Below are 25750 nucleotides of genomic sequence, written 5' to 3' on the forward strand. Positions count from 1 at the left end.
ATGAATAATTACTGATAATAAACAAATCTTCAAGACTTTACAGTGACAAAATTACTCCAGGAACAAAAGGTAAAGGCAGCTTTCCCAAACTGTGTAAAGCATAAATGGAGCAAATGGATTATATTTCAGTGGGGCTACCCTGCTGTGATAGCTCTCTTTTATAAACATTATCATTCAAAACTAACAGATTTCTCCATAGTCTCTGATAATAACACTCTGATAGTGTGGCAGTCAGTGCAAGGCAGAATAAAACAAGTACAAACAAAATGTAGTGCCAAGCAGCAGTAACTGTAAGCAGGTAATATGAAAAACAGAGAGACAGATCAAGTGTGGAAGTTAGAATAAAAAAACTGGCAAATTATATAGCAACAGAAAAATTATTTGAGTCTGACACTTGTAAGTAAGTATGCAAGAAGTGAAAGAAATGTCTGAACATACAGTTGCAAATTGAGATAATAAAGTATACATTGCTGAAATTAGCCAGTAAAGCATCCAAATGCCAAGATGATAAATAGTAAATAATGCAAATAATGAAGAGCCTGTGTTCACAAGCAAAGCACAGTGCTTCTCTTCTGTACAGAAGCACTGGCTCTGCCAGTTTCTCCTGTTCTTTTCACATTTGCTGTATGTCATCCATGATGCTTGCTGAAGAGGCCGTCAGGGAAGTGTCTCAGCACACCCACGTGCACACACTTTTGTTTGGCTAGTCGAAGGCCCGCTCAGGAGCGTAAACACTGTTCTAGTGCCTTACCCTCCTGTGCCTATTTAGTTAATCTTGCTGTGCTGTCTCTCAGCGACAGTACAGCACTGATGCTCTGCTCAAGTGTGTCACTGAGACACGCGTTGGCAGCATTCGCGACTGAACAGTCGCTCCTGTTCTGGTCTGCTGGAACTCCTGACTGTGAGTACAAAAGGGGCAGGATAGCAGGAAGTGCAAGCTGGAAGAAAAAAAGGTGTAAGATAAGGCAGCCAAGGAAAGCAGTGCTCATTTTCCTTCTATTCCATTGGCTTCTTCCTGCTGCGACTTGCTTTGCCCAGCTTCATGTGACAAAGTTTCACTAGCTTATTACTCATGTCACCATTTAATTCCTTAACTAATTGATACTGTATGCTTGGACAGGATGTGTGATTTGCTTCTTGCATATAATAATATAGAAAATTCATAGACATCAATAAATAACTGTACTATCCTGGCAGTATGTTTTCCTGATGCTGGTCATTTTGTATACTAGCTTTTAAAATGTCTGTTGTAGCGGTGGCAATAGTATGAGACTATTTTTATATGGGAATAGTCTGGTTGTTCTATCATCACAAAAGGATGATCAGTGTCTAGTTTATCTATGTGCCGACTACATTATTGTCTCACAAAACAATGTCCCAGTGCTACGATTGCTTCATTAAGTTTATGCTACATAGACATAATTATGTAGGAGCTAAGAATAGCTCATCTAATTGAAAATAATGATTATAGAGAAAGAACGGGTTTGATTACTTTTACTAAGCAAGCACATACCATACAACCATTCATGAACTTCACAGAACACATATGGGATTATATGGTGGATTTGTTTTGATTAACAGTTTCTTTCCCCCATCCCGAGTACAAGTCAAAGGTGTTACTGCTTATTTGCTCATTATCTTTTTTCTCAGAGACCTAGAAGGACCTGTGAGAAGGCAGCATGAGCTGATGTTTATCCAGTAAATTATGACAAGCTAAGCTTTGAGATAACATTCAACATTTATCCCCACACACATTTTAGGGAGGCTGTAACTTAAATAAATCTTCTCCAGGCACCACAGATGAAACTGTCTATGTGGGTTTTTTATGTCTGTGTTTATACTAGTACCCTACGGGATTAAACATCCTTTTAGAAATGCAAAGTCTGCCATACTGTTAATCTCTTGGTGCTCATTCTGGTTAATGCTAACATTTAATTCTTGCTTCATCTAAAACACATAGAACTCTTCTTTATTCCTTGAAAATAAAACTGAATTTTTACAGCAGAGTTGTTGAAAGTTTTCATTTATTTGATTGCTGTTGATTAGTATCACCAGGCACATAGGGTAAAAGTTGCTGCTGCTGTTGTCCTCTTAACTAATTTTTTTCTTACTTAAGTGTCAGTTTTCTACTAGAAAGCTATGAGAAAATTCCTGAGATCATGAAATTTAATATATCTGGTTTAGAAATGTTATTAAGGTCTCTAGAGGCTCAAAAAACTCTGCCAGTTTGCCATGTTTAGCTTCCCCTCTGTTCTAATGAACCATTTCATAGCTCTAGGCTATGTGCTAGTGCTGTAGAGGCACAGAGCGATCACTGCCATCAGGAATTTTTAAACACATGACTGTTTAAAAAATGAAGTGGGGAGGGAAGATGGGACAAACAGTGATGCAATCTTGCAGTAACACAACTATCAATTTGCACAGTCTCGAATCAGAGGCATTGCACAAGCTGTTCTTGAGGCTTTTTGAGAAATAGCAGAAGGAAAAAAGTGGAAGCAGAGGGCAGATTACTTTATGAAAGTATTCCAAACTGTTGTCTTGACTTCAGAAAAGTTGCCTTTTCAGTTTGTTTTGGATTTGAAATTCAGTGAGTTACAAGAATTTAAAACTCTTAAGTCCCCATTTATACAAATGCCTATTGAAGAATCAAACACATTTTCCATCCCATTTCTTTCCAAAATGGTCTGATTGTGGAAGACATGTCTCAATTTTTTAGGCCAACGTACCTCAATTTTGCCCTTCAAAAAATTTTACATGGCACCCAGCATTGAGCATTAACTTTGAAACGTTTTAAAAGTAATAGCATTCCACAGTCCCCTTGAACACCATGTATCCTGGTCTCACAGACCACTGTTTAGAAGTCTGTGTGGTGGCCCAGTCTGACCTTCTGTACACTTTTGTGCACGTTCTGGTAACATGTATTAAAATCATAATCCCAGGTTTTGGTCAGATACTATTATTTTTTTCTATTTAGAAATTTTAATTATAAGCTTGGGCTGTAAACTGTGTACCTACAAGTAAATGTGATACAAAGATGAGCAGGACTGAAGAACTGAGAGGAATAGTGCGTTGGTTCTGAAATACTTTGATATGCAGTTACTCACAGCAAGTGGGCATAAGAGTGCACTATATAGTATAGTGTATGGTAGCTGAGGACAGTAGTCCTTTGCTCTCACATTATTGATGCAACTCATAAAAGACTCCTCTGCATATAAACTGTTTTCTATTTTGTACAGAACTGCACATGCAAGAGCTAAAGCTGATGCTGCGGATCAGGCTGCTCAGGCTGCTCGCCAGGAATGTGATATTGCAAGAGCAGTTGCCAGAGAACTTTCACCAAATTTCTACCAGCCAGGTAATTATAGATTTTTTTTCTTTTTTGTGGCTAGTGTTTTTTTATTGCAGTGAAAATGTTCTGTGTTAAGTTAAAAAGTTGATTTCATTTTGAATGTTGTCATTTATACAGAAACAATAGTCATGTGTAAGTCATGAAGAGGGTACATTTCTCAAGGAGATTTTGTTTTCATTTTTTAATCATTTGGTGACTGTTGCTTTGTATAAAAACAGTTGAGTGTCGAAAAGTCAGTATCAAGCATACAACTTTGCCTCACATTAATACCTTCTTCAGAACAGTGTCAAAGACAGACCTCAGGGAACATAAAGCAACATAAATTTGGGTTATTTCTATAATGTGTTTATTAGGGGGAAGATCCTTAGCTTTTTTACTGTCCAAGGGAATTCTTGACAGTCTTGGTTAGGTAAGGCCTGAGTTCTGGAGAATGCTTTACCGTTACACATACATAACCTGTGGGGGAATCTTCCTCTGTTACGCCTGTGGTGCTCTGTGGAACATTAGTCCCATACTCAAGATACCATAGAATAAAGTCTGTGTCACCTATATCAACATTGCAACCCATTTTCACCTGTCATGTGGTTTGGAAAGTTGCTATAGAAAGAAGCAAAGTAGGTTTTTCTTTGTTTTTCTGGTGTCTTTCCATGAGGTCAATATTTTTGTGTACTGCTGTCTAGCTTAAGATTGGCTAGATAAAATGGAACTTCAGTTGCCAATTTAACGTCTTTTCATAAGTCTGTCCTTTCTTTCACCTGTCAAATGAGTTGAGTCATATCTTGTTATTACTTTTCAAGGACTTGCCTGCACTTGTATGCTAATATAGATTATAGCTCTGAGATTCATTTTCACTTACCATCATCATCTGCACATCCTTGTTTCAGACACAAATCCTTTTATTCTTAAATGTACCAAATGGTGGATGCAGGCTAGTATCACGACCCGCAAAATCAAAGAACAACAAAATTCTTCAACATTTTCTAACAATCCACCTATTTCCTTCAATTTTTAGTATAAATGACCATTATATATAATTTGTAACTAAATCGTTACTGTCAGCTTAAATACTTGGGGTTTTCTTTATTCCTAGGTATTTAGTTGTAGAGAGCAATCTGTGTGTTTTGGGGTTGGGAAGGTTGGGGCACTACTTTTAATTTGTTTAGTGCATAAGTCAAGGGCTGGTCACCTCGTGCAGGTTAGAATCTCCATTCCCCTTACCGCTCTTGCAAACTTTCTTTATACACATCCTGTTATAAATTCATCTTTCTTGAACATGGCTGTCCAGAACTGTAGGCAAAGCTCAACAGAACTATTTCCAGTAGTAAGACTTTACTAGCTTTAAAATGGTATCAATATGTACCTCTCACTCTTGGAAATGACCTCAGTAGAACCATATTAGTGGCCCATACTTCTATGATGTCCAAGTCTTTTTCTTTTTGCATTATTTCATTCTTCCATCAACTGATGAACTCCCAGTTTAGAGCAGCAGTTCATCTTATTAGTCATAAGTTAAGAAGTCATAAGCTTAGCCATGCAAAGAACTAATAACAGGGACCCTGTCAGAGGAAAAGCTTGATAGAGAATAAAAGTAAGAGGGAATTAAAGCATGTGGAATGAAAGTATTTCAAAGCTGCCAAACCCTAGAAATAAAGAAATGGCTGGGGTACTCGAGAGAAAATGCAAACATCTGATGGTGTGAAATTTGACCCCAAGAAATCACCAAGATCAAGAATTTGTTAGGTGTCTTTTTTTGCTTCCTGCCACAGGATATGAAGTAGTGTTGCTGACAAATTGGCTAAGATTTGGGGACAGAAGGTGTGAGATTCTTATTTTTCTCTCATTTAAAACTTTTATTCCAATTATAGAAAGGAAGAGTTTGTATCCCTTCCCCAAATGCAGCTGTATATGTGTACAGTTATGTAGCAAAACATTTCTCAAAGTTTACTTACTCTATTCTTTGTGTGCAAATTTCTATCAGCTATCTACCTATCAAAAGATAAATACCTCTTTTGGAGTCTAAGTTTTAAATTTCCTCATTATTTTCAAGATGGCCAAATACCGTATATTTGTACACATTTGAAAAAAAATTGCTATTCCTATTGCTTAAGTAACTTTAAGATGCCAAGATGTTAACTAAATTTCAGTTATCCCAAATAAGCTGCAGCAAAACACCAGATTCATACATTATTGTGATCCTTTCAAATACTATCATGTCAAAGATACTTTCCATCCTCAGTGTTCACGATGCCTTTTTCAGATATGTTCTTTCTGAGTGGTACCAGTTAACCCTGAGACTCACCTGTACACATACCTGCTTATTTAAGTATTTCACAAGTGTCATGCTATGAGTTACTGGACAATGTTATCATCAGCTTTTGTCATTTATGGTACTAGAATAGATAAATATTTCTGAGTATTTACCTTCACTCAGACAAACAGCAGTAAATACCTGCTTTTCAAATAGCATTTTTCATGTGTTTGAATGAAAACAAGGTAACCATTATTGCTTCCCAATAGCAACTTCTCTGTTTTCTTCCGTTGCTTGAGCTTTTTATTTTTACAGTATATAAGTTTCTGTTAGTGCTACTAAAAGGTAATGGTAAGTATTGTATCTCAGTCTCTGAAACTATAATTAAGAGAAGGCTTTCCATTGTGCTAAATTGTCTTGAAAATAAGTTATTGTGGGAAAGGGTAATTTTTCTCTCATTGCTTGAACTGCTTAGTACAGTAGGCAAGCATGCTGTCAGCAATGAATAAAGGTATGTAGTATATCAACAAGTCTCTTGAAAGAAAGAGAGAGAAAAAAAAGTGAAAACAACAGTTAAGAATTTTTTTGTGTCTTAATGAGTGATCTCTGCATTACCTGCAGCCTAAGTCTATTTAAATATTTGAAAATCTTTTGATAAAGCTCTTAAATTTCAGATTCTTAAAAAGCAAGCTTCTGGGCCATATAGCCTAGTAGTACCCACAATTTATAATTACAGTGAATATTCATCACTCATTGTACCATGACAGTTCTTACTTCCCAATTACTTTCTCTCACGTTTCAATTTTATGTTCATTAAGACATTCATCAGAAGCTGCCAAGAGGTTCTAGCTTTGTAATGTAGTTTAAAAGGACATTGAAAGGAGGACAAAGCAGTAGGAAGCAAAGTAGCATCCAGCAGGTAAAAATAATAATGTCAGTCTGAATCATGAATATTGAGGTACCACAGAAATCTTGAGATCTAGCATTCCCAGTAATTACCTTAATATTTGTATATAAGGAAAGCAAATATGATTGAAAAGGTCAGTGCCATGGTGTAAGGACTTACAAGGTTACGGGGAGATGTTTTACCTAAGCTTGTTTACACTAGTCTCAGGCAAGACGCTGCTTCTACTGCTGTAGCTAGTGATTAATAGCTATGAGGATGGTATATCTTTGCAGAGCCCTACCCACAATGCTATACATTTTGTAGATTTAACAAATGTTGCAGTCTTTATAGAGGCCATAGTTTACAGGCCTTTTTATCACCAAATAAAACAAATTTTGAGAAATCCCAGCTCTGACCTGTTTGTTTCCTCCAGGCATCGCTAAACTTGTAGATGTGTCAAAAGAGCATACCAGGACAGGAAACAAATGAAACCTGAGTCATATCCTCGTTTAAGGGAGTCATTCAGGGACAGTTTGAGATTGTCTTTGCTTAGAGAAAAACAATAAATGCTGGTTTGTGTCTCTTGTTAAAACCTAGAGAAGAGCAAATGACTAATGAGAGTGCTGTATCAAAGGTGTAACAGAAAAGAAAGGCTTCTGACACCCAGTGAAAAGGAGGAATATTGTTCTAGTCTCGCACAAGGTTAATGGATGCTTTGACTTACCCATTGCATTCTAAATTCCACAGGCCATCTCTAGGATATACTCTTGTAAACGCACTATCAGGAGGTAGACTAAAGCATGAACTTGCACAGCTAAGCCATAATTGTCTGTGTGCATATATATCCTGCAGCAAATGGATACTGCTCTTTCATTCAGTTTGAATGAATAACATTTGATTAAATGAAAGAGGGGTAAAACTACTTTGCTGCAGGGTAAGAGCAGTCTGAGCACTTTACCATGGAGCAATTAAGGTCTGGAAATTCAGATCTGAATGGTTTTATGGCATATTATTTGTCAGGCCAACCAGCTGCCAGATGAACATACATGGCTCACCAGAACAATTCATCCAGTGTTTGACCTCCTAAACAAGGCATGAGAGAAGTCAAGGAGCAGTTTATCAATTAACACTCTCTAAAGAGATGGACAGAATTTCTTTAGGTGAAATATATGAGCAGAGAGCAAAGATTTTCTAATGAAAGAATAGGATTTTGTCGGATTTTACCAGTATTTTTTCCAGTAATGTTTGGTTACTGTTACAGCATCAGTATTAACATGCTGAACATCACTAATTTCAGAAATAAGCATTTTAAGCTTATGATAAGTCAATTTCTAATGCCTTCTAATGCCTTAAAGAGCAACTGTGTTTTACATTCTCTTTTGACCAGTGGTGGATGTCTGTAGCCTTGGATGAAAACTCATCCTTCCCATCTTTCTCTTCTCTCCCATCTCCACCTCCTCCAGTTCACAAAATCCAAACTCCATATGGACAGGAAAGAGAGATTTCTGCCTGATGCTAATTAACTGGAATGTACTGGCTAAACGCATGTGGACCAGGCCAGATATTTTTATTTAAAAAGCCAATTACAATGAGCATTTTGCCTGATTAGAGTTACCAGCCATGCCATCAGTTTGTGCCTTAAAGCATACGGAAGCTTACTAGTTATTCTTAGTCATACAAGAGCCTATTCATTTTCTGAAATTATTCAACATACGGCTTCATCATCCTCACACAACTGTTGTCAGGATTCTTGCTATGCCATCTTTTCTGTAGAATTTATTGCTTCCATCCTCTTTCTACACAACTCTGGAGAAGCCAGAGGCTATAGAGGTATCCTAAGGCGCTTCTGTTGTATCTAGTAATCAAAGAAAGAGGGTGCTTTAAAAGAAAAGGTATCAGATTCAAGCTTTATTCTTGTTCTCCCCTTTCTTTTTATAATTCTTGTCACACCAGTCTTCACAACTTGACTTCCAAATTTATCACCAGTCTTGCCAAACCCTAGGTACAGATGCCCCCACCCTTCCACATCTTTCCTCTTGCGCAGTGTGAGGCCCATCCAGCTTGCTGGCAATCTGCACCTATCCTGTCCCACTGCCATAGACGCATGCTGGCTCAACCCACTCCGCAGTGTTCCTGCATGCATCTGGGACAAGAGAACACACTTGGGAGAAAGCAAAAGAATAAGAGGTTGCAAAGGAGTAGCCTTAATTCTTCAGGATACTTTCTGAATCTCTCCAAGATACTTTTGAGTGACATAATCAAATGATTTGCTTAGAAAAAAAGGTGCATAATTAGTTTTGAGCAAATTAACTTTAATAACAGAGAACCAGTTTCCTGTAGAGAGATGAAGCTGTTACAGGCTTCCTATAGGCTTTTCACAGGCTTCCATTAAGTACTGAGCTAGTTCATTTGCATGTAGATACAACTTGTGGTTGCCTAGTAAAGGCTACAGGATCTGACTAGGAAGCTAGCTAGCTAGTCAGGCAACTAAGCTGGACTAGCTTCAGTGCTGTCTTGGCTATGTTGCTATATTGAAGTAGCTTCTTGAATTCTAGCCTAGGTATACCTATCTAAGCTGCCACCATGGGAGTGTTAATTACAGGTATAACCTGAGAGAAAGAGGTCAGTGCTACCTCAGTGTTTTAATTGCCTCCTTTCTCCTGTTCAAAATTATTCATTTGCACCCCAAAAGAACCATTCCTTCCAGGACACAGAACATGACCACTTTTGGCCTGCTCCAGTAAATTTCTATATTGGTCTGTCACAGTGTCCATCAGCCAAGGACAAGATGAAGTAGGGTCTATCACATGGGAGTATTATCACAGTGTCAACATTTCCATTATAAATCCTATTTATAACTGCATCATAAATATTTGTTCCATGTTGAAATTCAGTGAACCAGGTCTGTACTATGACAACTTTCCTTACAGTGCTAATTTTCACCAGAGTATGTTGATTTATTTTGAAAGGATTTTATTATACTAGTGAAGGCTGAAATTACGCTGAAAAAGGTTAGGTTTCGCGTGTTATTTTTTTAACATGTGATATGGGTTACATTAGCACATCTCTACAGCTGTGCTGGTTACAGTGCCTTGTAGTATTTGACCATAAGCAGTTAACACTTGCTGTAGGCTTTTACGCTGTTGTTTTTTATAGGAAATGGGGAATGAGAGATGTATTCCAGAGGAAAGGCTAGAACATTGGAGAAAAATAATCTTTGCAGCTGCATTCTACATTTGTCAAGGCTGGAGAAATAGATGGCTAATATAGATGGCTTTTTATTCCAAGTAAGACTTACTTAGAAGTAGAGAGAGTGTAGAGAGAGATCTGAAAAGGAAAGGTGTTATTCGGATTATAGACCTGAGTAATGTAGAGTAATGTAATATTGTTCAGTATGACATAGAAGATCATGCTGAGAATTTGGAGGACATGAAGATTTCTACCTATTAGTCTTATAACAGTTACTCACTCAGATCATAATCGGAACAGGAGTCAAACCTGGAACTGAAACACAGGCAACATGGAATTAGTAGTTGAATTTTTTTGTATGGTGAGATTAAACAGGATGAAGACTGTAAAAAGAGAAGGTAGGGGGACCAAGATCAGAGTAATCTGAGATTATCTTCCTTGAAAGTATAGTTAAAAAGTGAAAGAAAAATGAGGGGGAAATATGATGAATGACGGATGTTAACAGAGGAGAATTGTTCTGGAAGAGGAGAATGGCCAGCTGTGTCAAAGGAGGGGGAGAATAGAGTGCTGATAGTGAGATATGACTAAGAAATCAACAGAGGCTCCTCAAAAAGTATCAGATGAAGAGCAGAAGGTATTTTGTCAGGGGCAATTGCCAAACTCTGAAGACTACGGGATACATTTGGAGATGAGGAGCAGTGAATGGATATTGCAAACTTAGAATTTAGAAATGAAAATTTAGAGCGCAGAGGTGAAGGGGGAGAAATGACACTGCGTGAGGTCAGAATGGTAAGTGGCATGATGATTGGGGTTTCTCTTGAAATACAAAAGAACAAGAATATGTTGGGAAATAAGCCAGGATAGGATGGAAGACTAAGCAGATCACATGCCCTAGTTTTACCAGAATTAAATCGATTGTTGTATTTCTATAGTTCTGGCATTTGCAGTGCAGCAGTCAGATCTGTTAGCCCACTTCTGACTCTTAAGCTTCTTAATTGAGTCCATTGCTAGATAAAAGAAATCAATTTTGCTAGAAGTGCGATGCAGCTTAATGAATACTGTTTCTGAGTATTGAAAAATACTGGATTAACCCTTGACCCTCCAAGAAAATTCATAAACCCATATAATTTAAAAGCAGTAAATTTTGTGTCTTTTTATTTTACTCCTGCTTTTGCATCTTCCAAGTTCATAATTTCAAGTGTTTTTTCTATAAACACAAGGAGATAAAGGAAACTTCTAAAAAAATGAAGTCTAACGTTATCATATAGTGATGAATCCCTTTGAAATATCTAGAGTTTAAGTAAAGGCAGTAATGCATATCTAAATCTGTGACTAGACTCGGTGGAGTCTAAAACTGTCTAGTTATTTCCATGTTACTTTACCCATCTAAATCATTCAAATGTAATTTCGGTTGTTTGGTGACATACATATATTTCATGTCTTCCAAATATTGAGCCTTATTGGCACATATTCCACAGGCATAAGAAGTGCTGACATCTAGAACCCAAACCCTGGGTGCATATCCTAGGGCTCTGCTTTTTTCTTTAGTGGAAGAGTAGAAGGGTGGTCAGAGAAAAACAGTGCAGGCACTGTTTCTTCATCAAATAAAGATTTTAAAAGAGCCAAAAGTTAGAAGGGCTTTGGCAAAAATTTCACTCGGTTATTAAATTTGCTAAAGGGCAATACCATTGTATTGAAAAGCATCTGACAGCTATGAATGATATTTTTCTCCTCCTAAAAGCTCTAAGTTGTGTTATTTTGTGGTTATTTCAAGTTGCTTGTGGAACTAGTTGCAGTTTTAATCTGAAGCTGATTGACCCATATCAGCAGAGCAACTACTATAATTTCAGTAATTTGTAATACCTGTGTAAACCTGCATATGTGGAAAGCTGGATCAGGAGCTTGAGGGTTGGTTTGTGTAAGAAATTTTGATTAAAGTTGTTGTCAGTATATGATACCAAATTCTGCAAAGACAATCAAATGCAAGGAAGAAAAACCTACTTCTTCCTCCATGTTTGTATGTGGCCCAAGAAGCAATGTATGTGAATCAACTTTTGCAGTCTATTAACGGAGTCTTACTGAGAAATGGGGTGCTTATGTTAAAAGTTTTGATGTGGAATAGAAAGGCAAACCCAAGACTGCTTTGCAAGAGGAGAGAATATGCTAAGAGAACACTAAGTATTAAAAGCCATAACTATTTTGTTTTTAATGTAAAACATGGCTGCCAAATTAGTTTCAGTTTTGATCCTAAACTTCATCAAATATAGTGTATTTTCATGTTCAGCTAAAAGACAAGACATGACAGTTACTAATCTGTAAACTCCTGTTTTCAAAAGGAGAATCAAATGTGTTTAGATAGTTTTCCTGTGTGATTGCAATAGGAATACTGGAGGTTGTTGACAAGAAAAAAAATAATAAATGGAAGTGAAAAATGGCATGGAGAGAGAAGCCCGATAAAGTTACAAGGAAATTGGTAAACAGCACATCTTAGTCTTCACTAATGACTAGCCAAGTATCATGGGTGATATGTTGCATAGTTGTATAATATGGTGAACAGCATGTTATTTAAATCAGCAGGTAATAGTGAAGTGGTATGTTGCAAACAGAAGCTGGAACAGAGAAAAGCTGGAACAAGTGATAGGATCAGGGGAAACGGCCTCAAGTTGCACCAGGGGAGGTTTAGACTGGATATTAGGAAAAAATTCACTGAGAAGGTTGTCAAGCACTGGAACAGGCTGCCCAGGGAAGTGGTTGAGTCACCATCTCTGGAGGTATTCAAAAGAGATGTAGATATGGCGCTTAGGAGACATGGCTTAGTGGTGGACTTGGCAGTGTTAGGTTAATGGTTGGACTTTGTGATCTTAAACGTCTTTTCCAACCTTAATGATTCTATGATTCCATGGTTCTATGATTCTATGAAAAACAAAGTTCTCAGTAACATTCTACATATAGCTGAAAGTGGGTGCTACCATTTACAGTGGTGATCACTCACCACATACAAGCTAGTTTGCAGAATCGTCAGACCTAGTATTTAAACTGAAGACAGTGACTTCCTCCTCAAAAGTGCTATGAGAAGTCTTTAAGGGCTGACAGACTCGGCCACTTGGAGATGAGACGTGAACCTGCTCCTATTGAGGTCAGTTGCCAAACTCCCATGGAGCAGAATGATGGCCATGCATTTGAAATGTGATACGGAGGAGAAGCACCTAATACTCTTCCAGGCTGTGTATACAGAAGAAGCACGTCATGGAGAAGAAGGGTAATGGTCCCTTCTCTGCATGATTCCAGTGACACTGAATCTGAAATACTGTGTATAACTTTGGGCATCGTCATATCAGAAAGATGTGGACATGTAAAGACATGTGGATTATACTGGGTAAAGGCAGCTATTGTGCCCCATTAACAGTCTCTTTATATATATATATATATATATATATATATATATATATAAAATTCATCTTTTCACAGAATATGCAGTTGTGATGAGAACAGAATTACAGCCTTTCACTTCTGCCCATCCTTTCTGATACATAGAAAGGAGCTTAAAGAACACTACCGCTGCAGTTAACATTTGCTGAATTTTCCAGTGGATTTTTTCTAGTTTTCAGAAGAACGTTCCCATGATCAGAGGTTCATGTACTGTTCTTAATAATAGCTGTAAAACATACACTGATGCTAGGTTTCAGTCTCCCTCATGCCCCAGTGCAGCTCGGCTGAAGTAAAGTAGGCTCTAGATTTTCTGTGAAAAAGCTAAAACCTTACCTTCTCAGTTATGTCATATTAAGCAGCCTGCAGGCTCAGAAGCATTCAAGTAGATTATAGTACATGTGTTATTTAGCTGGGAACATTCACATTTAATACAATATGTGTATATTATCTAGCCTGGAAAAACGAAGCCTGTCCCTATATACAGGAGCCATATGCAACACCATATAATCTTGTCAAATATTTTTTGAAGTTCTGTTAGTATTCATCAACAGAGAGTTAGGGTAAGTAAAGCAGGCTGCAATTAAGATTGCTGGTCATGAGCCATTTCTGTGTCCATAAGCTGATGTCCCAGTGAGGTGTTAGAGAGAGCTGCGCAGCACTCATAGTGCTGTCTATCAGGTAGGGTAAATATTTTTATTTATATTTTTATTATATTTATATTATTTATATTTTTCTGATGGTACTGAATCCAAAAGTATAAGGGCCTACACAGAGTAATCTGCTATGCAGATACAATTATGAATTTTGTGCCCTTTTTTGCAAATGCCACAGCTACTTCAGTCACCTAGTAAAGCAGTCACAGAAATGGAGCAGAGATTGGATTTACAGTCAGAATAAATGCATTGTTCTTACTTGGTGCTGACTGCAGGCAGTTTTTGAGATTCATTAGTCTATTCTTTCCTGCCTTCAGATCTTTCAGTGTGTATGTCTAGTCTGTAATGATGCATTTAGAAACCTTTTGAGGAAGAAAATGTTACTTTTAGCGATTCTTTTATCCTTAATTATTTTTTAATTATTTATTGGAGAATACAAAAATGGATGATCCAAAAATACTGTTTATGTATTATATTCAGTTATGTTTATGGTAGGATGACTCAAATTAATTTCAGATTTGGAGGAACTGACAGGAAGGGAGAGAAGAGGCAGTCTGAGTTTCACACAGACAGGAATTGCATTAACATCTCTGTTTTGTCATCCTTCTGCTAGGCTCACAAGTTTGTGATGTTGCATATGATTTGAATTGTTTGGTGGAAGTCCATTTCCTTTTTTGTTACCATTGCTGTTGCTAGCAACTCAAGGCTGTGTGTTTGAGTAGGCGTTTTGATATTTTCAAGAAGCATTGTGAGATAACATAGTGCCATATACTTTTCAACAAATACCTGTGTGAAATGCAGAGAGACTAGCACTAAAGTAGTCAGTTCACAGGCCACACCAATAGCTCTCTTGTGCTGTGTAAACATCAGAGCAGAGTAAACACAGAGGCATAAGAACTAGCCTTGGGTTTGGCCAAAGTGTATGCATGTCTCTGTATGTGTGGCAAGTAAATAAGTAGCTCAGCAGTCTTGATCTTTGTCTAGTCCATGACAGGAAGCATTTGATGTGGGTTTTGAGAAGGCCCCATCAATTTCATTGATGTCAAAACCAGGAAAATAAAGTACTAGCAGATATTTTAAAGATAGTAGATAGGTTGGAAGTTGTTTAAGGTACTGCACAAAACTGCTTCCTAGGCAGAGTTAAAGTAGTTGAGAGGGCAACCTTGATACACAAGAATTTGTATGTTTGGGGTTCTTCTGCAGGAGACACTTAAACAATTTCTATCAGTGATTACCTATTGTATGTGCTTATCTTTACTTAGCAAGAAGGGAAGGTTGCATTTAAGACTGCAGTAAAACCTGCTTGTATTCAGTGATGCCACCTGTTAAAGTGAATCCTGGGTTGAAGATTTGTGTATTCTAACTTTTACATCGCTGAATGATGATGTAGTTTTGTCAGGTTGTGGCAATAGTGTAATAGCACATTATGTGCTATCTTTGTGTTATATTTTTAGGTCATAGTAGTACATGGTTTGAAGGGCAGCAGGCTGCCACATGAAATCACAACATTTCCGTAAAATAAATACATGTAGGCATCGTTCTCCATGACGTTCATGGATCCAGTGGGTGAGTAACTGTTGGCACACGCTAGTTTCAGTGTTGCCTCCAGTGCAGTAGGAGAAGAAAGGTACTGCTTAAGGAAGCAGTAACGCTAACAACAGATTGAGAAGCCCTGGAAGTATAAGCTGGCGGAAATTTCAGCAAAGGGAAGCTATTTTCGGGGGCGGGGGGAGACAGGAAATGAGGAGTTGGGAGTAAGAGTGAACTAAGAAAGATTACAAAGCGTTCCAAATAGTAAACATGGTATTTTAGAGTATTTCTGGATTATGCAAAACATGCTTTCTTCTCCCTCTTGTTTACCTTGTAGTTTGCTTTCCTAGGCAGCCATGGTACTTCCATGCTAGTGGTATTAAGTCCAGAAAAAAAAGAAAGTATTGTAAGGCAGCCAAATGGAATTTTAAAAATTAATCCAAGCAAGATTTTTTATTTACCCCTTGCTAGGGAGGCTGCTTACTAGCATTTAAAATGTTGATCATAGCTCACCAAAATGCAGTTGCCATCATAGCCTAAAAGTTAAAGCAGGCATCCAGACTTGGGTTTCTTTTACATCTCACCAGATAGTGTCTACAATCCCTTCCATTTCAATTCTTCTTTCTGTTTAGTGACATGCTCATTTTTAAACTTTAGCAAATGTGTGATTTTTTTTCTCTAAAGCATTCTCAAGTAGCGTTAAGGAGAGCCATTATTCCAGCTGGCATAACCAATGTTAGATGCAGCTAAAACAGGGCAACAGGGCCTACATATGTCATTCTGAATTAAGGAATTATTAAATAACATATATACATCACAAGGAGTAGGGAATTTCTTTCTAGGGAAATCCCACCTCCAACTTGGCAATCAAGTCAGGTGCCCTCTTACTGTCTGGGGGCCAGAAATCTTACATACCTTGCTGCACATTGATCCAACCATGAAGCAGCTACACCGTTCCATGCCCTATTGCTGGGGCACTGCAGATACCTGGGGTGATAACCTCTTAAACTACCACTAGGAAGCATTTCTTTACCAAGAGGGTGGTCAAACACTGGAACAGGCTTCCTAGAGAGGTGGTCGATGCCCCAAGGCTGTCAGTGTTTAAGAGGCATTTGGACAATGCCCTTAATAACATGCTTTAACTTGGTCAGCTCTGAATTTGTCAGGCAGTTGGACTAGATGATTGTTGTATGTCCCTTCCAACTGAAATATTCTATTCTATTCTATTCTATTCTATTCTATTCTATTCTATTCTACTCTATTCTATTCATATCTAAGTCAGGTAGAAGTGATCTCTCAGAGCCCTATGCCTCTTTAAGCACCTTGCCTTATATCCATCAATTTCTCTATGGCTGTAATCCTCACCCCTCATTTTCCAGCCACATTCAGTCCCAGTTCAGTCTGCCAAGATGGCAGACAGGGCTGCCAGGCATTACTAAAACCATAACCATATCTCTGCTCCACTGAGTTCATCAACACGTTTTACACATTCATTTGGGCTGAATTCAAGCCAGCAGCCTAGCAGTTAAAAGCTTTTTTTCCCTGTTACCAGTATAGCCTTCAGAAAAATGAGAATAAAACAGAGGAAGTACTAATGACATTAATGATAATTCTTCCTCCACACACACATCTCCACAATGAAGCAATAATAATAAACCCTATCTTTCTAAAATTTACTGAATATAGTTATTTGCACTTTCGTAATGACTCATTGAATCAATTCTTTTAGCAGACTGATAAACGATTATTTTTATTTCCTTCACCTACAGTTACCATGCTGAATGCTGAGGAATTATTATAAAATAGGTGTCCTATCCTGAAAAATAGGATGCTAACATAGGAGTATTTTGGATGCTTGCAGGAAAAAAGACCCTGTATTAGTTGATCATCTAATGGGTCACCAAGCTTTCCAAGTTTTACTAATGTTCATCAGAGCAGCAAATAAATCTTATTATGAGAGCATAGCTATTGTTGCCAACAGTGATACATTAGAAAACCATTGATCACATCAGACGATAACAAACCAGATCGTTTTCACCACCTTATTTCTCAAACAGTATCTAGCAACCTGTGGTACCAACACCAAACTATATATTTTCCTTTTTTAGTACAGTGCATTTAAACACAAAAGACTTCAGCTTTTGCTTCAACAACATCATGCCCTGGATTTGTACTGGGATATAATGTGCAGTAAGAAACTTACTCGTTGTTTACTATTTCCTTCTCCCGATCTTTGAATTCTGATTCAGTAGACAGTTCTCAGCTTCTCCAGGAAGATGACATTTATGAAGATATGTAACAAACTTATGGCCAAAGGGCTATGTTGGCTTTTGGTTACTCAGAAGACTTGCACTCCGTGCCTAGTTTTGACAAAGGCTTCCTGTGCAACTTTAGGCTATCACTTTGGCAAAGGTTTAGCAAAGCTTTGAGCATGACAGTGCTTTATTGACAACTCACCACTGAATTCAGAGAGATTATTCAGATGAAATATGCACTTTGGGTCATGATTTCCCTTTGTTTTAGCTCCCCCATGTGTAAAACGGGCTATTGGTATAACCTTTTTGCTGTCTTTTGTATTGTACTTATAGATTGTGAACTTTTCAGAGCAGGAATTCACTCTTTTTTATAAAAGTGTTCAGTAGTTTAGTAAAAAGAGGCCTCTAATCTTGGAAGGTTTACATATAGACTGTAGTGTCCTGATTGAGCAAGTAACTTTGATCGTGTCACTGTTACCCCACAGACAATCGGTAAACCTTGCAGTGAAGAGTGAGAGTCTTTCTGCTAATGATTCATATGTGTAAACAAAATTAGGGAGTGAAGTATCTGCTACATGGGTGGAATTTATCTATAAGTGCAACATAAATTTTCTTGTAATCATCAAATTAAAATGTCATTTGTAACCTGGCTTACTCTTTAAATAGCACTATATATTTGTTAACTCTTCATGTTGCACTAAAGATAGTTGTTGCACTAAAGATAGTTAGCTTACATCACATAATGCGTATTCTAGTTTAAAAAGCAGAAATAAGTGCATGCTTACCTAATAATTACTTCTAGTATACCTTGAAATTGAATCATATCATTTCAGCATCAACAGTACTTTAAATATTATGTTCTGTAAATATTATATTCTAGAGCCTGCATTAGTGGCATTGCAATCTTTTTTTGCTTTCAAAAGACGAATAAAATTGTAATATGAAAAGCTTGTTTTTCCTGAATTGTAAGAATGGTAAGGCTGTCGGGACAAAAGAGTGGAAGAATTATCATGAAGAAATTAGAAGATGTTTATAAAATTATTGATAAAGTTGGGCTTTTTTCTTCAGGAGAAACTGTGTCTTTTTTTTTCCTTTTTTTTTTTTCTTTTTTACTGTAAAATTGCACAGAGAGCCTAAATGCTATTTCCTTATATTAAGAAGGTGGTTTTGCCATGTTTTTCATTTTCCTCTGAAAAACAAATAGAGAGGACATGACTGAAGAACAAAATTGGTCTCTACAGTAAAGAACACGTCAACCTCTAGGTTTTAAATAGAGCTTTGCAAGTTATGATGACCTAATTAAGTATAGTCTCATTGGTAATGCCAGGTAATTCCCAAATCAGCATTTTTGCACAGGGTACGTACTTACAGCACCTTCCATCCAAATCACTTTTAACTGATTTAAAGGTTGTGGCTGGGCCTTCACAAATTGGAGGGGGAAAAGGGGAAGGAGGATCATCACCTCTTGTGCAGCAGCCAGCCAGTTTACAACTGGGAGTACCCATCCACCATGGGGACTGGAGACACCGAGGTGACAAGGCTGCTAGAGTCCTATAGCCTGTGCTTACCTATAGGGTCTTACAGGAACCTACTTCAGCACAGGGCTGCAGGAATAGGTATCTTCTGTCATATTATGGTGAGAGGCTCTCATCTGTATTGCATAGTGTCTCGAGCTTAGCTCAGAAAACCTACTCTCCCAAAACTGTTTGCTCCTTGAAGGATCACCAGCCCTACTGTAAGGAATCTTAGTGCCTTCGGCACTTCCTGAGCTTATCCTTATTCAGTCCCACCGTTTTCCCGTATCCTCGTCTTTTCTCTTTCGCAAAAAGGCCAAAATACATGAAACTGGCTGGATTGAATAGGCAGAAGTATGACCTGAAGTTCATATATATAAATATATATCTATGCCTTTTTCCTCACTATTCTAGCTGCATTCTGCAATCCCTCTCAAGCTTCAGATTTCATCCTGAGCTGATAAGGCACAAGGTCTTTTCTTAGCCTTCTTGGGAAACACTGGCTGCATTTACAGTGTCCTGCAAGATGGCATTTTCAGACACTGCTTGAGCCACAATCCTGAAACAGCCCCATGCTGCCAATATGTATACCTCACTAGGCCATGGGAGAAAGCATGCAGCTGTCACCTCTCTAAAAATGCTGTGGCAGAACCAGGGCACCCTTCTCTTCTCATTTACAGAGCTGGCCATGCTGTCCCATCACTTACTGGAGCCCTTCCAGGAGGAAGGACATGTTACACAAGAACTCCATAAGAAGTTCTAGATTTAGAACAACTATGAGTGTGTCTGCAACCAAACCAAAGCTTCCCTTACCCCACAGCCATCAATGAAATGCTGTTCAAGAAGACCAGCAGACACTATGTGACTTTATGTGCATACATCGCACACATCCACACAGTCCTTTCGCTTTCAGAGGCTATTCCTCCCAAATACTGGCTAACTCACACTTTAATGGTGCCATCCAGCTGCTGGCATCACAACAGCTGTGAGCCAAAACCGCCCCATGGCAGACCTTCAGCCAGCAAAGGTGCATCAATTTTGAACTGACGGTAGCAAAGCCAATATGTCACCATAAGAAAAGACACAGGTTCATCCACAAAGAAAGCTTATCTTTACTTGGTTGGAAGACTCTTCTTGGTTCTCCTTCCCAGACCAGGTTCTCCTTAGGCACTCAGACATATCATATCTAGGAATATATCTACTGGTTGCTTCAACTGCAAACTGAAGAACAGAACTCTGTGTTTATTTCCTAGACAGATAATCCCACCTTACCTTCTTCCCACCCTCAAATCCTATTCTGTTTCTTATTAAGATCAGGCAGCTGAGAAATCTTGTGGGATCAGATGCTAGTGACTCCCTTTCCAAATTCCCTTGGCCCTGGTTCCTTTATACTCATGCTGTAGCGTGCTCTTATGCTGAAGAAAAAGGACTCTGTTGACCATGTCTGTAGTGTTAGATAATGCCTTTCACAAAGGGGACAAGGTAAGTCCTGACAAGTATTTTTAGTCCTGAGAAGGGAGTGGGAATTGTGTTCTTACTGCTTGGAGTCAGTGGTTCAGACAGGTGCATAATCTGATTGTACTGAATACAGTGAACAGACGTAAAAAAAGTCCTTGGACAATCTCCAAAGCTAACCAGCATTGAGCCAAGAATTTGAGTGTTGGAAAGACCTGCTGGGCAAGATTGGAGGCAAGGAATGTATCTCTAATAGCCATATGTGATGTACTAGGGGGTGTAAGGGAGGGCTGCTGTGTTGTGTTAAGGCAATTGCTGAATGTCTGGTCAGACACCCTCAGACATTACTTGGATGCAGAAGGCTACAGGTTTCTCTGGTGGGACTTAATGTCACTTAGCATCAAATATTGCCAAATACTCAGTAAAAATATGGCATTGTTAGCCTGTTGACACTTAACTTCTTTGGGAAGCTCCAGTTAAAGATGATATTTTTGGTTTGGTTTAAGTTTTTTGTTTTCACTCTACCAGTCTCTTCTGGATACATGGGAAGCCGAGACCTGGCTCCCTTCTTGTTTCAGAAATTCCAACACAGTTTGGAGGTCTTGGGGAGGAGAGAGAGTCCCTCTGGCCAGCCTTGGGAGGCTTTTAGTTGATTGTAGGAAAGAGTGGAGAGGGACAACATTTCTGAGGCCCAGATGTGTTCCTTATGAAAGTGCCTTCAGTTCCTCCAGTGCCGTCAGATATTAGTAAAAGTCATTTTTCTAGGTAGGTGAGGAACAGATCAGGTGACATTTCAGCAGCATTGTAAGGCTGAAGAGATGGTATTCAAGTTGGGATGCTTTGACCACAGCAGTCATAAGGAACAAGCTAATGTGAATTTGGATGTATCCACATTGGGAGTGTTGGTTGACAAGAAGCTCAACATGACCTGGCAATGTGTTTGCAGCCCAGAAAGCCAACCATATCAAAAGAAGCGTGACCAGCAGGTTGAGGGAGGTGATTCTCCTGCTCTGTTCTGCTCTCATGAGACCCCACCTGGAGAACTGTGTTCAGCTCTGAGGCCCCCAACATAAGGACATGGACTTGTTTGAGTGAGTCCAGAGGACAGCCACGAAGATGATCAGAGGGCTGGAGCTCCTCACCTGTGAAGACAGGCTGAGAGAGTTGGGGTTGTTCAGCCTGGAGAAGAGAAGGCTCCAGGGAGACCTTATAGCAGCCTTCCAGTACCTAAAGGGGGCCTACGAGAAAGCCAGAGAGGGACTTTTTACAAGGGCATGCAGTGATAGGACAAGGGGTAATGGCTTTAAACTGAAAGAAGGTAGATTTAGCTCAGATGTAAGGAAGAAGTTCTTCACTGTGAGGGTGGTGAGGTGCTGGAACATGTTGCCCAGAGAGGTTGTGTCTGGCCCATCCCTGGAAGTGTTCAAGGCCAGGTTGGATGGGGCTTTGAGCAACCTGGTCTAGTGGAAGGTGTCCCTGCCCATGGCAGGGGGGTTGGAACTAGATGATCTTTAAGGTCCCTTTCAACACAAACCATTCTATGATATACAAAATTATATGATATGATACGATAATAAATAATCATTGCAATTTGACAGCTCCATGTCTTGGGCTTAAAGGTTAGGCAGAGCTCTTTCAGCTATCCTTTTCTCTTCACACCCCTAATTATATACCCTGTGAAAAGAGAAGAAAACCAAAGTTCATGCATGTTAAAACCCTCAGCATTACCTTATGAATCTCAGCAAAGACGGAAGGAAATCCCCTACATGACCGGGAATTTTATGAATGGTGATCGTACCTGTAACTTTGTATATGGCAACTCTTAATTTGGTTTGTGCTGCCTTTCCCTTTTACCAGGAAGTTTATAAAAAGCCATAAGAACCAAGCCTCTAGTCCTCTCCCTTTGTGCAGGCTTACTTGCTCAAAGCTTCCTCCTCAAATGTCATTTGAGAACAAATCCTGGCTTGTCTACATCCAGCCTTCTTTCTCAACAGCTCCCTATTTCCACGCCTGGTTTTCAGAGATGCCAAAAGCATTGTGATTTTCCTGCTCAGAAGACATTGCATGCTTCTTCTCAGCAATGCTTACTTACCAGATGACTCAGTAACTTCCAAAAACTTCATGCTGCTCTTCCTTCCTCTGATCTTAGCGCTGTGTAGTGATGCATATGCTTCTGGCATCTGTAAAAACACTGTATCTGCCTAACACAGCTAGAGCCTCCTTTAAACTCAAAAGCAGAAAAATGTATGCAGACATTCTTCTCTGGGCACAGAATTTCTCTATGACATAAAACACAGATAAGCCTCACTTACAGAAGATAAAAAAATCAAAGGAAAGTAGTTATGCTAGAAGAGATAGAAGTAGAAAAACAGTTGCAATGTATTTGGCAGAAGCCATTATTGGACATACAGAAAAATCATTGCAGTTCTTTGTTCACAGAGCTCCCCAGCTTCTGACTTCTTACAGGACCTGATCCTGGAATCTGGGATGTGGCCTCTAGGAAGAAAAATATAAAATGCTGCCCACCATACAGACAGATTTACTGCAGTTTTGTTTCTTGAACAGAGTGTTTGCTCAACTCTTAGCATTGAACTGTTAAATCAGACAACCAAAACCTGGAGCAAAGCATCTCAGCCAGCTTGTCTTTATGTAAACAGCTGCATAGAAATGCACCTTGATAAGTGAGTCCTACTGGTCAGTGTGCCCATGGGTGTTTAGCTAGGATTTGAGAGGAGGATCGTTCATACTGGCTGCTCTCTAAGTATTTCCATAGTGAATGTGAGAGAGTTTGTCTTCCTAGCTTCTAAGCAGAATTGTGTTTCTGACTAGAGTGGTTAGCCTGGGTCTTCATATGGTAAGTGATCGGATTAGGAAGACAAAGCCAGTGTGTGAGAGTTCAAGTCACATATAAATATGTATGTAAGACAGCACACAAAGGGGAAAAAAGTGATTTGAGCCCTAATTCCTGTAGGTTATAAGGGCAGAAGAGACGTTTCATTCTGATGGTTAATTATTTCCATGTCAAACAGATACTATGATCATGAGGGTAGAAGTTAAATTGATTAGGGTAATTAAGCAAAATGTACCTCAAAACATGCCTCTCAGAAAAAGAATGATAGATACGTAAGGTAAGTCAGTCTTCAGTCCCTCAGACTTCACTCAGAGACAATTTATGTCCTATGACCCTTTGCAAAGCTTAAGACATAAAGAAAGTGACTGAACCAAATTAGTAAGCACTCCTGACAATTACCAAAAGGTACAGTAACTTCAACTACTGAGCAATTTAAAGTAAATCACTACGGATATCAGTGAATTTTTTGTAACACCTGCCCCTGCCAGCATTTTAGCAAGGTAGTCCAGTGTGACATCCCAATGCAATAGTTTTACTGTGAAGTCTTATTTTTGTTTTAATCATAATATTTCTATTACACTATTTTTCAGGCCCTGATTATATCAAACAAAAATTTCAAGAAGGAATGGAGGTGAAAGAAAAATCTGAAGAAAAAGTTCAGGACAAACCACCTACCCCGAAAGAGTCACCTCACTTTTATCGAAAAGGTACTACACCCCCTCGAACCCCAGAAGCAAGTCCAAGGCATAGTCCTCCTCTTTCTTCTGAGCCTTCTCCTTCAAAACAACTGAAAAGGCAAAGCTCCACTTCTGGGGCAAGACTCAGTCAAGAAAAAAAGCTTTTAGCCACTGAGAATATAATACCCACAATTAACAAGCCTTTATATTCAAAAGCACCAGTGAAGGAGGAAGTAGCTGTGAAACACCAGCCAAAGTTTTCAGCCCATCACAATCCCATCAGCACAGAGAATGGGGAGCTGCATGATCACTACCATGGCTATTATGTAAAAATGAATCCAACAGTGCTTCCACAGGAGCTCAGGGAAGAAGATGAATATGTCAACCCATCACCGTCAACACTTGCACGGATACCACCCTCACAGAAGCCAAGTCCTGCTAGATCTGGGGGTAAGCCAGATGCCAAAGAAAACAAACCTGACACAAAAATTAAGAAACCAGAATTTGCTGCACCAAAGAACCCAGCTAATAATGAGTCACATTCAGCAGTGGAAAAAGAAGTAGAAAACAGCTCGGTGAGTACTGCAAGAAACCTTTTCACTTTCACTGCCTTTTTGCCTCCTAGTACTGAGCTTTGCAACCTAAAGACAGGTAAAGCTCACTTCTGACAAATCTTCATCTGGATACAGTCTGCTAGCTAGAACCCACTACACCAGACTGGAGTAAGGAACAAATACTCCAGTCCTTTATATTATCCTTTTTGAAAACTAGGAAGGGATAGTTGATAGCCAGATACTGACAGACTTTTGAGACATGAATCCCTATTGCATCCATAAACACAAAAGTGTGATAGTGTGTGTATGTATGTATATATGTGCGTTTTGTGTGCGTGTAGATGCATATTTGCAGGTACATATATTCCCCCTGCCAAAACAATGTTCGTTGTACTTCAGTGGATAATTGGGCAGTACTGGAAGTTACACTCATGCTCTTCCCCAAAAGTCTACTTTTGAGTACTCTTGGAGACAGGATGCTGGCCTGTGGTCTGACCCAGTCCAGAAAATCTCCCTTTTCATTTTCTTCTCTGTGTTGATTGTAGGCTCTGAAAACAGGCAATTTGCATCAAAATATGAACTGTTTTAAAATGTATACTTCTAACAATGCTTGCGTTTTACAGTGACGTGAAAAATTTTACTTTTTTTTCATCAGAAAATGGAGGAGTTTTAAAACTATGCATTCAGATCAGTGTGAATCGAAATCTCATTATTATTTAGAAATAATAGAACTATCAATAGTTACACAGAAAAGGAGAGATGACTAATAGCATTTCTATGCCATGTTGGGAGAAGAAGCCATGTTATTGAATTCAGAATCTATGATGATGATAAAGTTATTTCTGGTCCAAGAGAAACTCAGGAGAATGTTAGTTGTAGATCCTAAAGTTAACCTTTAGCAAATGAAGAGGTCTAGATAATTGTCATAATGTTTCTTTTTTATAGGCATTGTTTCTTTGAATCATTTTTGCTATTCCAGTAGAAAAAAAACAGTTTGTCATTATTGATGGGATAAACAGAATGACCCATATAATGAGATCCAGATAGCCTAGCACTGATCTCAGGCAAACAGTTGAATAATTGACACCAGACTTCATTAATAAAGTATTTAAAAATAAAGAGGTAAGAATTTCCAACCAACATGCATTGTAAAAGATCTT

General features: G+C 38.7%; 1 protein-coding gene across 5 annotated transcripts in view; it reads left to right on the forward strand.

Annotated features, from left to right (window-relative positions):
- JPH1 (junctophilin 1) overlaps window positions 1-25750 on the forward strand; it is a 91369-nt gene that overhangs the window by 52464 nt on the left and 13155 nt on the right. For all 5 annotated transcript variants that reach the window (XM_030012109.2, XM_030012106.2, XM_030012107.2 and 2 more), the window contains exons 3-4: window positions 3237-3355; window positions 23950-24611. In XM_030012109.2, coding sequence (XP_029867969.1) covers window positions 3237-3355; window positions 23950-24611 — 781 coding nt within the window. The remainder of the gene's footprint in view (window positions 1-3236; window positions 3356-23949; window positions 24612-25750) is intronic.

Source organism: Aquila chrysaetos, chromosome 4 (genome assembly GCF_900496995.4).
Source record: "Aquila chrysaetos chrysaetos chromosome 4, bAquChr1.4, whole genome shotgun sequence".
Classification (NCBI taxonomy): Eukaryota; Metazoa; Chordata; class Aves; order Accipitriformes; family Accipitridae; genus Aquila; species Aquila chrysaetos.